The sequence below is a fragment of the Panulirus ornatus genome, chromosome 43 (assembly GCF_036320965.1).
Source record: "Panulirus ornatus isolate Po-2019 chromosome 43, ASM3632096v1, whole genome shotgun sequence".
NCBI classification, from domain to species: Eukaryota; Metazoa; Arthropoda; class Malacostraca; order Decapoda; family Palinuridae; genus Panulirus; species Panulirus ornatus.
This window is the reverse complement of record NC_092266.1, coordinates 32,305,303-32,320,929: the sequence shown is the minus strand read 5'-3', so window position 1 is coordinate 32,320,929 and position 15,627 is coordinate 32,305,303. Positions and strand designations below refer to the sequence as shown.

General features: G+C 44.0%; 1 protein-coding gene across 1 annotated transcript in view; it reads left to right on the top strand.

Moving 5' to 3' along the window:
* Positions 1–15,627, top strand: part of egl (Egl_like_exo domain-containing protein) — a 120,631-nt gene that overhangs the window by 91,681 nt on the left and 13,323 nt on the right. The window contains exon 3 of the mRNA XM_071687507.1: positions 10,631–10,711. Coding sequence (XP_071543608.1) covers positions 10,631–10,711 — 81 coding nt within the window. The remainder of the gene's footprint in view (positions 1–10,630; positions 10,712–15,627) is intronic.

Here is a 15,627-nt window from a genome sequence, read left to right as displayed (position 1 = left end):
GTCTAGTTTTAAAATCACTGTAGAAAAGGAATGAAGGAAGTAATTATGAACTATATGTGGCACCAGACCTTCTGACATGAGGCAGGGGGAGGTCTTGATGATTATGTGGGAGATATTAGGGGAAGGGAGGGTGTAGGAAGGGGACACCATGACAGTTAAATAGGGAGGGAGGGAGGGGGGTATGGGAAGGTACCCGGAGGTTATTATCTTTTGATCATTACCGGAGGGGGGGGGGATAGGAAGGTAAGGGGAAGGGGGCGGCGTCGAAGACTTGACCATGACAGTCGTAAACACAGGGGGAGCTGGGGGAAGTGTTCTGTTACCAGTCATGGGGGGTGGGGGAGAGTGTATGGTGTTCGTCCTATGGGCGAGTCTGAGCCGGGGATTGTAGGGGGAGGATGCTATCAGCCACCATCGATACAGCAGCAGGAGGAAGCGGAGGAGCCCTGACTGCCAGGGTGCGGAGCAGACGCACGACAAGGGACCAGGGTTCGAACCCAGACGGCCCCTTCACCCAGCACGGTGGTTCCCACCATAATAACTCGTCCACAGGTTTCTCAGAACCAGTAAGTGCGCCAGACGTAGCTATTGACCCGAGACATTACCCAGGTGTGAAGCAGGCAGTACCTGGGCTCTGTTTAATGACCGTGAAGGGAGGGGGAGTCTCGGTGTATTGTGTCCTAGGGAGGAGGGAATGTTTTGGCCTGGGTGTGGTTGATGTTCCAGGGATGTTGCTGCCCGAGATGAATAGCCTGAGGTAATTATGACGGTGGGTGGGGCATGGCAGAGTGTGTGGTTAATCTACCCTATCGGGTGTATGGCCTCTGATGTCTTAGTATGTTGCTGGGGGAGGGTAGTGAGGCGGGGGAGTGTTGGGGGAGAAATGGTGAACGGTGGAGTTTGATCGATGGGGCGATGTGTAGGGGGAAGAGGGGAAGAATCGTAATGGGTCGTCCTTACCACCTTCAGGAACCCCCTTGGGAATGAATTCGTATACGGAAGGGGTTGGGTTTACCTCTGTTCAGTACTACGCTTCAGAAGTCTGAACTCTGGTGAAACAAGCGAGCCCTTTACCTGTGATGATTTAAAGGAAGATTTAATTATCTGTCACTCATGAGGGTGCCATGACTACACGGTTGGTGAAATTAGACGGTGTGGTGTGCAGGAAGCGAGGCGCAGGAGACACTTCCCTTGATAAGTTTTAAATTAGGGTTTGCCTTTGTCGAGCGGTGGGTGGCAAAGGCTCTGTGAAGTTGGCCATCTGGCTGCCCAGAGGGACCCACTCCCTTTCGTGGTCTTTTGTCGTAAATATTACGTCACCAGTGCTATGGATCCCCCCGTCTTAGATTTCCCCAGGTGTCTTGGTAAAACTGATTACGTTTATTTGTGACTTGAGACACTGTTTTGTATGATCAGGTCATGAGCATGACGGAACAGTCCCCGTGTATGATGGGACAGGCCTGTAACCTGTGACTGTTAAGAATCAGGTCAGAGGCCAGGTCATCTTATATATGGTTGGTACCGTCAAGCTCAAGGGCGCTTAATGGTCGTGCTCAAGTAGTTAGATAAACTGCGTGACCTTGTTTATGGAAGCACCCTGACAAATTACTCGAAGTTAGCCTCGTGGGAGGAGATGAATCACGTCTTCGGAGCCACGACGGTAGAGTGTGTGGTGAAAGGGCTGGCAGGGAGTGCGAATTTATATAGGCAGGAGTACGTGAGTGAGGTGGTGCGAGGAAGGTAGTGAGTGCGGGTTTAGGGAGGTGTGTGTATGTCTGTGTGTGTGTGTGTGTGTGTGTGTGTGTTGGTGGGACGGCAGGTGCGATTGTAGCCAGACACGGGTGTGTGGGAGTATGTGAGGTTGTAAGAGGGCCTGGTAGCGAGTGCGAGTGTTAGCCAAGCAGGGATGTGTGAGAGTGTGGTAGTGAGAGGGCAGGTAGGGAGGCAGGGGTATTGATTATGCAACAGTCTTACAAGGAAAGGTCAAGCGAGGCGAGTGTTGCGCCAGGTCATGATGATAATTAGTGGCTCAGTTGGTGGCAACGCCGAGCCACCTGGGTCCGGACGAGCCTCACCACCTAAGGTGGGTTGGTACCCTGTTGGTAATTCTCTGGGGAGGGTTGCCTCCTTGTGTTACCACTTTTCCAGGGGCTCCTACAGCTCCAAGTCTGCGCTACAGTCAGTAGTGGGGTTAAACTGGAATCTTCTGAAGCGAGAACTTCGTGACGAGAGTGTACTCTTGTTTCCTCAACTGACGATGATGCATCCTTGCCAAAGGTGACTTTTCCCTCGTGGTATAATCTCAATAAACGTAGTCCTGTGATATTATATATATATATATATATATATATATATATATATATATATATATATATATATATATATATATATATATATATATATATTTATCTATATATATAATGTTAGGTCCTTAAAATGAATTCTGATGATTTGTACCCTCGCTGCTGTGTTTGAGTCGACACGGTTTATGGTGACGGAATTTTCCTGAAAGCTGCATGAAGCCGAGAGATCACAATTATTCCAGGAAAAGACTATAATGAGGAAGTCTTACGTCGGTAAGAGCCGCAGAAAGTCATCTGAGAGCTGTTGTTGGTATATTGTTGGAGCACTCGCCCTGACACTTGCAGTGAGACCTTGTGGTCTTATTTGACTCATCAGAGAAAAAACCGGAAACCTCTTTCTTTAGTGACACGTTACAGCCAGGAAGCTTGGCTTGGTTCCGTCCTCCGACTGTAACCAGAGGACATTCTTTCGGTGGTTACGGTGGTGGAGTTGGAGCTCGTTATAGTGACAGCGAAGCTAGGAAGCAGTCCCCCCCACCAAGACAGTGAATCCAGGAAGCCATCTTGGTAGTCAGACGCTCAAGGCAAAGAATTTGATGGCGGAATCGCTTTGCGCGCGATGCCTTTTTATTTTTTTTTTTCGCGGCTGTGTCATCGGTGGGCTAGTCATCTCTGCTGCCTCTGTGGTCAGACAAACCGTTCCCTTGCGACTGTAGGTTTAGCAGCCAGTTATTTATGGAGGTATCGTGTCCCGAGGCCCACTGATCTAGCTGTAGATAACGTTTTCGAGGTATTTCTTCGGAATGCCTTTCCACCCTCGTGCATTACGCATTCCAGATGAGGTATTCGGAAAGAATGTCCCCGGACTTTTCTTCACACACACACACACACACACACATACACACTTTGCCTCAGATAGTGATAAACATGTAAGGCGTACATGTTGTAAATCAAGCCTTTATTTCTAGGGCGGTAGCCTGAGTGTGAAACGATGGCTGGAATTCCAAGAATTTAAATGGTCCATCAGCTGGGGCAAGGCTGATGATGTGGGTTGACCTGTGTTAAGTCCACATATAGCCCACTCCCGCGGGCGGATGATTCCATTTATGCATAACTCTTGGCTCGCTGAGCTTCGTTGTTTTACACGTTTCAGAAATGGAGAAACAAAAAAAAAAATCAGGTTAAAATATTTATGTAAGCCAGATTTTATCAAGAGGTTTTGTTTAAATATTATGGAAAAAGATCTTATCGGAACTTTGATGCAACATGGGGGCGTATCATCTTTTAACTCTTGGTCCGTTTACCCATATCTTTATTGATCAGGGATTGTTTTATTGATATCCTTACTGAACAGAAGTAATACATATTATAGCCTAACTGAAAATTACACATCCTTACCCCAGTGTAAGCCTGACCGACGATCATTTATCCTCAAGTCTTTCTTTTAAGACTCAAAAGCACTTAAGTTTAATTGCGTTATTCGTAGTCTAGCAGGCCCTGGCAAACGGGGAGGAAGTGGGGGTAAATCCTTTGTTACGTAGACATTGTTCCTTAACCTCCCCCCCCCTCCCTCCCGTAGCCTACCTAGACGACTGGAAAACAAACTTTTCCTTAGGTTTCTGCGCTCTGGCACCCATTGCCTTACCTACCCGGCGAACGGAAAGCTCTTTATCGGCTAGGCTACCGCGTAGCCCCTCCCTCATGGGCTTCCTCTGTAGCGGATGTGGAGAGCAGGTGTGTGTCTGGCTCAGGAAGACCCTAAAACTTTTCAAGAAGCTGTTGGCACGTACTTCCCATTGTCCTAATGTCTTCCGGATCCTCCTCCCCCGTCTCTGATGTTTACTCTCGCTAGTTTAACCACAGTCTTTCGATTTTTCACTCCTTGCAAGTCAGCATCTCCCACGCTCGACGTTTTGTTCTGTTTCTAGGTTATGTGTTGAATGGAAGTCGTGAAGGGACATGTCAAGGCTGACGAATTGATATATTATTCACATTTACGTGGCTCGTTTGTCATGTTGTAATTGAAGAGTAGAGTTGTATGTTTGTGCTTTGTGTGTTATTAGATCGAGTGACAGAATCGCGTGCTGGGAGAGGTTAAGAGAGGTTGGCGCCACGAAAAAGGTCACAGTGGGGTTGCCCACGAGAAGGGAGGTGTGGCCTAGATGACGCAACGGTGGTCTAAAGTGGGGTAAGGGGGGGGTGTGGCCAGCTTGACGCAGTAGCGGCCTATGGTATGGAAGATGTGGTCTAGATGACGCAACGGTGGACTAAATTGGGTTATGGAGGTGTGGCTTGCATGACGCAGCAGCGGCCATTGGTATGGAAGAGGGTGTGGCCTAGATGACGCAAAGGTGGACTAAATTAGGGTAAGGAGGTGTGATCTGCATGACGCAGGAGCGGGCTATAGTAGGGTAGGGTTTGTGGAGTGTGCGACGTAAGATTACTGCTTGGGAAAGGGGATGGGTGACCCTGGTGACGCAAGAGCGACTTGGGAAAAGGGTGGTTGTGCAGGGTGACGCAAGGGCTGCTTGGGGAAGGAGTGGGTTTCCCGGGTGATGTAAGGGCAGACTGGGAAAGGGAGTGGAGGAGGGGAGGAATGAAGTGTTCGGGGAGGCAGTTGTGGTGGTAGGTGGGAAGGATGTGTAATGGGGGAGGTGGAGTAGTGGAGAGAGTGGGAAGGTCGTGGTGGAGAGGGGGGGGGGAGGGGAACGTGTGAGTGTGTTGGGTGGGAGGGGATGGCTGGGGGACAGTCACAGCGGCCAGGGTTGGGGAGGGAGGGAGGTGTGGAGGATAATACCTTGGTCTGTGTGTCACGCTGCCGGTCTGATCCTCCCACCACCTGCAGGTGTTACTCCTCTAACTTTCCTCCAGCCATTTCAGTACACCTTCCCTTCACAGCCAATTGCCTTTCCTCTCACCAGCTTTCCTCCCTACGTGGCAGTAACTCATCCTCTGTTTCTTACTTCTGAGTCGTCACAGGTGGAACACGTACAGGAATGTTGTGGGTCAAGCCACCATTGTTTAGGCCGCGGCCTGTCATCGGGATTATCTTGGTGCATATCTTTTTCACGCTTCCTGCCGACGCAACCGAGACGCGAGACTTCATTTGATGGGGGGATCTGACGACCGACGAGTCATGGTCTTACGTTAATTGTTCATGAATTTTGATTGTATTATAGTATATAAGGTCACAACACTTATCCTCGGCGATTTCTACAGTTTCATTTACTTACTGAGTTCTCGTATCTTCGTGTATTATGTACTTAAATGTTTTGATTGGCTGTGGTCAGTTGGTACTTTCTCCAGCCTTGAGAACAGCGTCCCCGGCCAGCGTGTTAACATGAGAGGCAACGTACGATCCACCACAACACATCAAGGACCCGTTTCTCACTGTGTCCTTGTCTTTTTTTTTAATTAGTACAGATATGCTGAGGTCATTACTGTACTTTCTACTTTCATATTGTGTGACAAGTATTCTGTACTTGATTCGTATTAGTCCGTTGAAATGATTAGATGTGGGATGCAGATGGATGTGCGGAGGAACAGAGAGGTTATTGAACTGCCGTAACCTGAAATGAGCTCCAGGTTCTCCTGCAGGCTGTTTGCTGTCATTAAATGCAAACTTCATTATTAAGCGTTTACACGATACATATGCGTTACAAACTTACTTTGAAATTATTACCATTGTAGACCGATAACCAGTAATTCTTTGGTGTGTTGTGATAATGTTTGGTTGTGGTAGCAGCAGTATCGATATTAACTTTCTGTGTTGCGAAAGGCGTGGGAGCGACACGGTGTTGCTGCTTAAGTGTGTATGTGGCGTGGGGTAGGGAGCGGCTCGCTTGGTCGGTCACAGCTGTCTAGACGTGATTGTTAAAACATCAGTGTGTGTGTGTGTGTGTGTGTGTGTGTGTGTGTCGTTAGTATAACCTAGACCGACAAAAAATATGGTCTACTTTTTAGGAATGTAAGTAAAGTGGCCATGACCTACATGACAGCGGTGGCTGGCGTACGATTGGATTACTCCGTCTTCAGGGAAACTCTTCCTATATAGCCCCCTTTCTTAGTCGGGAAGGACGTAAATCCATTTGTTCATAATTGTATAGTTATTCATCTTGACTTTTGTAATGCCTCGTAGCGTAATTGTTCGGTATGTGGCATTCTATGGTGAAGTCTGAAAGAAAGTTTTAATTTATTGTTAAACGATTGCACTTCCAACGATCCTTATACATAGTATCACAGGCTCTTTCATTTTCATTATGGTTATTATTTTGAATATCTTTATAGATATTGTTATTGTTATTGTTTAACTGTGACTGCCCTCGACGCAGGAGCAGGTAAAGCTGTTAACGTAGTACTCTTCCGTCCATTGATGATGATACAGGCTCTTTGATGTTGAATTTTAGATCATTATGGTACCATTTGTAGAAGTTCGTTAACATATATATATATATATATATATATATATATATATATATATATATATATATATATATATATATATATTCTATTCGCCATTTCCCGTGTTAGCGAAGTAGCGTTAAGAACAGAGGACTGGGCCTTTGAAGGAATATCCTCACCTGGCCCCCTTCTATGTTCCTTCATTTGGAAAATTTAAGAAAAAAAAAGAGGGGAGGATTTCCAGCCACCCGCTCCATCCCCTTTTAGTCGCCTTCTACGACACGCAAGGAATACGTGGGAAGTATTCTTTCTCCCCTATCCCCAGGGATATATATATATATATATATATATATATATATATATATATATATATATATATATATATATATATATATATATATATATATATTGTGTCTCATTGTCAAAAGTATCGGTAAATGATGAATGACAAGGAGGGTGACCCACTTATTGACCTTGTATATTGACTGGGGTAAGGGGCTTGACCCACTTAAATGACCTGGGCGATGAGTATGATTCACATACTGACCTGGACTAGAGTCTTTATCCACATACTAACCTCCGCGAGGGGTGTGACCTACATAATGACCAGGACTAAGGGGCGAACTCACATATTGACCTGGGTGAGGGGCGTGACAAACATACTAACATGGGCAAGGGGCGTGACCCACAGTCTGACTTAGGCGAGGGGTTTGACCGATATTTTGACCTCGGCGAGGGGCATTCCTGACTGTGGCGCATTCACGGGTCGCCCAGGGTCGAGCGCACAGGTTCGAATCCTGGTTACGACAGTCGGTCCACAGTCAACCTATCTGTTCATCCATCCCTAAGGGTTGGTCGTTAAAATGGGTACCTGGCTCAGGCTAAGGTATATATATATATATATATATATATATATATATATATATATATATTTTTTTTTTTTTTTTATACTTTGTCGCTGTCTCCCGCGTTTGCGAGGTAGCGCAAGGAAACAGACGAAAGAAATGGCCCAACCCCCCCCCCCCATACACATGTACATACACACGTCCACACACGCAAATATACATACCTACACAGCTTTCCATGGTTTACCCCAGACGCTTCACATGCCTTGCTTCAATCCACTGACAGCACGTCAACCCCTGTATACCACATGACTCCACTTCACTCTATTTCTTGCCCTCCTTTCACCCTCCTGCATGTTCAGGCCCCGATCACACAAAATCTTTTTCACTCCATCTTTCCACCTCCAATTTGGTCTCCCTCTTCTCCTCGTTCCCTCCACCTCCGACACATATATCCTCTTGGTCAATCTCTCCTCACTCATTCTCTCCATGTGCCCAAACCATTTCAAAACACCCTCTTCTGCTCTCTCAACCACGCTCTTTTTATTTCCACACATCTCTCTTACCCTTACGTTACTTACTCGATCAAACCACCTCACACCACACATTGTCCTCAAACATCTCATTTCCAGCACATCCATCCTCCTGCGCACATCTCTATCCATAGCCCACGCCTCGCAACCATACAACATTGTTGGAACCACTATTCCCTCAAACATACCCATTTTTGCTTTCCGAGATAGTGTTCTCGACTTCCACACATTTTTCAAGGCTCCCAAAATTTTCGCCCCCTCCCCCACCCTATGATCCACTTCCGCTTCCATGGTTCCATCCGCTGACAGATCCACTCCCAGATATCTAAAACACTTCACTTCCTCCAGTTTTTCTCCATTCAAACTCACCTCCCAATTGACTTGACCCTCACCCCTACTGTACCTAATAACCTTGCTCTTATTCACATTTACTCTCAACTTTCTTCTTCCACACACTTTACCAAACTCAGTCACCAGCTTCTGCAGTTTCTCACATGAATCAGCCACCAGCGCTGTATCATCAGCGAACAACAACTGACTCACTTCCCAAGCTCTCTCATCCCCAACAGACTTCATACTTGCCCCTCTTTCCAGGACTCTTGCATTTACCTCCCTTACAACCCCATCCATAAACAAATTAAACAACCATGGAGACATCACACACCCCTGCCGCAAACCTACATTCACTGAGAACCAATATATATATATATATATATATATATATATATAGCGTTAATGGGATGGCCTTGAATAGTGCCTCAGCTGCTCGTGCCGTCTCAGCCAACAGAAAAATAAGATACAGACCTGGGCGAGGGGCGTGACCCACACATACTGATCAGGTATATTGACCGATCTGGTGGACGGTATATCAAGTCTGTTGCATTCACTTTTGTTGCAGGTGTGTTGGTGATCAAGTATATATATATATATATATATATATATATATATATATATATATATATATATATATATATATATATATATATATATATATATATATTCCTTTCTTCCATATCCCTGGGAATTAGGGAGAAAGAATACTTCCCACGTATTTCCTGCGTGTCGTAGAAGACAACTAAAAGGGTGGGGGGGGGGGGGGGGCTGGAAATCCTCCCCTCCAGTTTTTGATTTTACAAAAGAAGGTACAGGGAAGTGGGCCAAGTGAGGGTATTTCCTCTAAGGCTCAGTCCTTTGTTCTTAACGCTACCTTGCTAACGCGGGAAATGGTGAATATGTATGAAATGAAAGAAATATGTATAATGTGTATTGTGTGTTTTTCCTTACAATGTTGCTTTGCACGCACTGTTGCGAATTCACTGTATTGCGTGTGCATATGTTGATCATCTTTTGCAGGTGTATGTGCGTTTGGGTTTGTCGGTGTTAGTGTTACGTTAAAAGGCAACATAATGTACTGGAAGCGTGTGGGTCTTACCATAAGACGTTCGGGGATTAACAGCATGCTGTAGGTGTAGTTGTGCTGGCGGGTGGCCAAGACCGGACCAGATGTGTGTGTGTGTGTGTGTGTGTGTGTGTGTGTGTGTGTGTGTGTGTGTGTGTGTACTGACATGGGGCTGCGGCGGTTGGGTGTCGGGTGATGTTCCTCAGGTTATGGTGTTCTTATATTGATATAAAAACTCTCCTGCTGTCTCCCGCTAGGTAGCGAGAGAATCGACGTGGGGAATATTGCATCTCTCTCTCTCTCTCTCTCTCTCTCTCTCTCTCTCTCTCTCTCTCTCTCTCTCTCTCTCTCTCTCTCTCTCTCTCTCTCATGCGTCTATATTGTTTCTTGTTAGTTATTTTATTGTACTATACGGAGTAGGACGTCTTGACTCTTGGAGCGCATTTTTAACTTTTCCTTCTATTGTACAACTTTTTTTTAACTTTTTTTTCATGCAGTCAACGTTCGCATTTCCTTCAGTTATTCCTTTTATCTGTCATTTTAATATTATAAGAATAATTCTTACATCTTTTCTGAAGTAGCAACTTTCTTGCTTGATATAACGATATAGGCGTCTGGAGAGACTGTCTTGACATCTTTCGAAGAACGGCTCGCTGTCGACATCAGCAAACTGGTTTGGAAAACGAAGATATTTTATCGTCTTTTTCTTCCATGACAGACAATTTTATGACCGCTAACCTGCCTGTCACCATAACTCACCTTCCAAATTCGGTTACCATGTTTGTTATCCCCTTCTGAAACTCCTGAATGAGTTCATCGTGTCTTTAAATGACCAAGCTTGAGAAACATATTCTAGTTCTGGTTTGATTTGCGCCGTGAACAGGTTGCTGAACACTTCCTTATCCCTAGACTTGAATGTTGTTCTGGTATGTGGCAGCAGACATTTCCTATCTGTACATTTCTCCTGAAATGGATCTCTGGCGACAGATTAGGTACATTGTCGACTCCCACTTCAGTTGAACTCACAGATTCTTGCATTTTTTCGTATTATACAATTCATATGTGTGTGTGTGTGTGTGTGTGTGTGTGTGTGTGTGTGTGTGTGTGTGTATTAGAGTTGTCATTAATGAAGTTCTTTCCCTCCGGCAGGTGGCTCACGACTGTAGGGGCGACGCGGGGGCACTGTACCACCAGTTTGGCGTCACACTCAAGAACGTCTTCGACACACAGGTCAGTACCTTCTCGAGCTGTAGGTTGTCGAGGTCGTGTCTGCTTACCCTGGGTGACATCAGGTCATCCAGGTCCCCTCCCAGGTGATCTGGATGCCACCTTGATAACATTGTTTATGTAGGTGCCACTTAGGTGATCATGGTGCCTCCCAGGTGATCTAGGTGTCACCGTAATGATCCAGGTTTCTCTTAGGTGCTCTAGGTGGCTACTAGTTACATTGATATCACCAGTGTTAGGATGACACCAACCAGTTTATCTAGGTACATGTCAAATGTGACGCAGGAATGGCTGTCTTACATCTGAGAGACATCTACATGCTTATATAATAGTTATTTTTAGTCTGATGATTTTGTAAATGTTACATGCATTTATGTTTTAACTGTGCGTATTTAAAGATATATGATATATGACCACCTTCAGCGTAGAGAGCGACTAGAAAGTGAAGTCGAGAACACAGCAAGAAAGATTTTTTTCCCCTGTGCAGAGAAAATCGCAGACTACATCTCGATAGTACAGAGGAAAAAGTTCATATATGTATGCGTGTAAATGTGCAGCACTTGAAGAGGCATTAGGAACCAGTGTACAGTGTGCTGTAAACACATTTGTGATTAACGATTCAACAGGATTCTCCCATTGCAATCCCCCAGCGACAAACAGTGACGTTAGCTTTGCTGTGTCCGTCTTTCTAGTTACTAACATATGTGCTATTGCATTGACCAAGACCCGATTCTCGAAGCTCTCAACTGATTAAGTAGTGTTCGAAAAAAATAAATCAAACATTTGGCCGTTGCAATAACATAGCATGTCTTCAGTCTATATAAAGCACAAGACATAATTAGCTTAGTTGACCAGGCCTTTCGGCAGTGAAGCGGGGTTGCAGACGGATCTGCAGGGGTTAGAAGACAGTCCCTGAAACAGGTTTGAAGTGGTTGATAGACACGAAAATAATCTTTTGTTGAAGTGACATGGTCGTTACCAGAGAATCTATTGAAAACATTCAGGGCCTACAGTTATTTATAGTAGTAAGATTTGATATGTATTTAGAAGCATGTCACAAACCAGTTACGAAAGTAAACAGCAGGATGTACGGGATAAACGAACGGTATTCAAGGGTAGATGAAGATGAATGAAAGCTAAAGATACAGTGATCATTTGGTTGTCACATAAACTTGAGTTCCATTACAGGGTGTGTCACAATAGACTAAGTTCTGTAACAAGGTGTGACATTATAACAAAGTTCCATTACAAGGTGTGACATAATAACAAAGTTCCATAACACGGTATGACAGGAAAGTGTTGGACCGAATGTCTTGTTATCGACACCCTCCTCGCCATCGTGTACGCTGTTGGGAGTATTAAGAAGTTTTACGTCGTTGGAAGGTCATGTGGTGAGGAGGACTGGGGAGTCGGGGGCCTAGCACTAAAATTTTAAACTTCTGGTCGGTCATGATACCATCTCGTCAGGAGCGCATCCCATGTAACCCCATCTTGACGTTTCTGGGTTCATTTTAAAAGTAAATTAACATTTATGTAACCAAATAGATATGGGTTCATAGAAACGCTGAGATACTACGAATATTACACAATTTGTTTCTCAAAAGATCCATTTAGTCCTGTGGACGTGTAGGAGAAATATTACTGGACGTTTCATTATGTTTGGACTTACGTTTCCAGTACAGTGCAGTGAACTTTAGTAGAGCAAGTGCTTGCCACTTATCTAGCGATTTCATAAAAAAAAAAGGCAGGAGCTTGTGCCCACTCAGCCATCTTCCTTTAAGTACCTATGGTACTGTATGGTGAGGGAGTTCTGCACTCGCGGGGTTCCATCTCTTACACATTCTCAACTTTCATGCAGCTATTTATATCTTTATGTTGTCTGCATTTACTATGTCTTTATTCATTCTGTTCCATTCATCTACTACTTTTATAGCATAAAAGTACTTCCTCAAATCTATATAAACTTCTGGCTTGATTTTAATTCCTCTGTTCCCTCCCTACATCTCTCGAACTGTTCGCTGTGTGCATGGAAATTAGCTTTCCTTTGTGGAACTAGATTTGATATGTCGTACATTCACTAATAGCTTAGTGGATGCATAAGGAAATGTAGCTTAAAATCTCAGTTAGTCATACTATGATTTGCACACAACTACTGACCTGGGACACGAGATCATTAAGTCATATTTTTAGAGAGAATCTTATTATAGTCTTTTGTGAAGTATTTAGGTTAATTTTAAGGTGGACGAGTTGGTGCAACACGTATGCTTTTAACCTGCAAGAAAAGCGAGACAATGTCCCAAGTATTCGAACGTACATTTTAAGTGAATTGTTTTCAGATTTGAGGGTTGCTTGTGTTTATAAAGTGGTTAAAGTTACGGTATTAGGACGTTTTCATACTGGTTAGGTTAGGGTAGGGTCAGAATCGCGTAAAAATAAACTCTTTATATCGGAAATCCTTACACTTTGTTTAGTTTAGTCTAGGCTAGATTAGATAAGATTAGTTAAGCGAAACAAGAGAATCATTCCTTGAGGCTGCTTCACAGTAAGTATAATTGCTGCTTTGACATGATTCTTTTGAGGTTCTTTTGGACCGTCAACTACAGTTCATAAGAATTTATGAAAATTCGTCATAATGAAATATTTAGATATGGGGTTTGTTTTAAAAATAGATTATTTTCATTAATATCTTACTGGTGTACATTTTGTTAATGTTGACCATGTAGTCACAAAACCTAGTCATGGAAGTTACAGCAAATCTGTAATTACAAAAATGACGGCGATGAATATTTAATTGGTTTTTAACTCCTCAAACCCCTAATGATATTGGAGGAAGGGGACTCCAGCGTTTAAGCCAAGGCTCCTCCAGCTTCCAAGCTGAAGTACCAAGGACTGCAACTACTCAGTACATACAGTATTCAAGCCAGAATCCATAGCAAATATCTCTTATGTTGAAGAGCTTATATTATACTTTCATACCTCAGTATTGGACGAAAGACTTGTCACGTCCCAGCCGTTGTAGTTTCCATTTAAATTCATTTCGGATGCGTTTGACCATCAGGGTCATAATTCACACTAAAACATTTCCTTTGCATGAGGTTTCCAGGTTTTTGTCCGTAGTCTCCCGGGACACCGTACCTACCACATCGAACGCGTGTTACAACTTCTCCCTCTCCATTATCTGCTTATATTTACACCACCTTGACACCCTATCCTTCAGTGTATTCATTACTATCCATACTAGGTAGCCGCTAATGCGCGCCCATTCCTCACCTCGTCTCTCTCCGCATATCTTCTTTCACAACATGACTGATCGTTTGTCTCCTGTTGACAGCGATACATTCTCCCACTCCATCTCGTTGTAACAGTCACACTCTTACCTTGCGGTAAAATCCTCTGGTACATCAGTCACGCCACTTTCATTGTTTTCCCCCAAACCTAGTACGGCAGCAACCTTGATATCGTCGAGGAAATTATTCTGATTTTAAACTTACCATTCTGTATGTTGTCTGAGTACATTAGTTACGATTATAAAGTCTACCAGTCAAACCAGATTTATGGAAATAAATAATTTATGATATATTCTTACATTTCATTTGCTAGTGCAATGTAGGCTAAGTGTATTTCTAAGAGACTGAATCCAGTTTAGATTCCCGAGGAGCTGACCACTGTACTTACATCACTATTTGTGTTTGTGTGGAATCTCCACTTTTGAAAGTAATGTATATTATGCGAACGAAGGAGATGGATTCCCGCCATTATGTCGTGTAGCATTAACCCAGCGCTTCACACACAATCCCAGTGTGTTCACATTCTCCCAGCGCTGGGTTCACGACTCGGTCTGATACTCTTCTCCAGTATCTACAGGATGTACCATGCAGCCCAACACTCTTGCCTGATATATATATATATATATATATATATATATATATATATATATATATATATATATGAATTTCCAATGAGTAAAGAAGAGTAAATATGAAAGGGTGTTTATCCCGCGAGAGATTACGAAGAGCGTTATAGGTGTAGTGGGCGAGGTTTCGTCGTGTATTGTCCATAGCCTGGCCAAGAAGAGCTGTTGGGGATCACTGGAGGCAGGACCCCACACACGGTTCAACTTGGAATATCTTATATACTCTATATTTAATGGAACTCATGTTGATTTATTCATCTTACTGTAGTGTAGTAAGATTTTGTATAATGCAAAGGGTAACGCAACAACCACTGTTCATTTGATAGTAGATGTAAAGCAAACAAAACCAGATAGCAGGATATATTGTGTGGATAAGTAGGGCAGATAAACAATATGAATACCATTGAAAACCTTGTATGCTGGGAGTTAGTGACGTGTTATAATACAAGTGTTCTGTCTTTCGGTATTGTATTCGGGGCGTGTTATAGGTCCACATTCATGGCGAGTAAAGCTTTTACGATGAAGCGTTACCAACAGCAGTTGGTTAACGTTGGGAGATCAAACTGTTAAAAGTGCAAGGATCAGCACTTGCTTCTACACAGTGTGGCGAACACCCACAGTTCTCTGTGGCTTATTGTCTGCTGGCATTTGGGTAGGTAGCGGCACACAGCCTTCAGCTTTGACATTTTCTAGAAAAAGATAAACGTACGAGAGTATTTCGCTTCAGGGTAGGACGTTAGGCTGCTGGACGGGTGTTTTACTGTGGAGAATGAGGGAAGTCTGTACCCTAGCGGAAGGACCCGTTGTATATCAACAGTGAATGTCCTCTTGGACGTTGTTTGGGTGTCCCAGTCCCCCCAAGGAAAATATCACGCCATTTCTAAGACCATTGGCACGAAGGCCCCACACCCGCGTTTCCAGGTACATCTAGACACCTGAGTTTCTTTCACCGTTGGTTCTGTGTGGTTGTAGAAGTGGACTCATTGATGAATTGTCCTGATAGTAA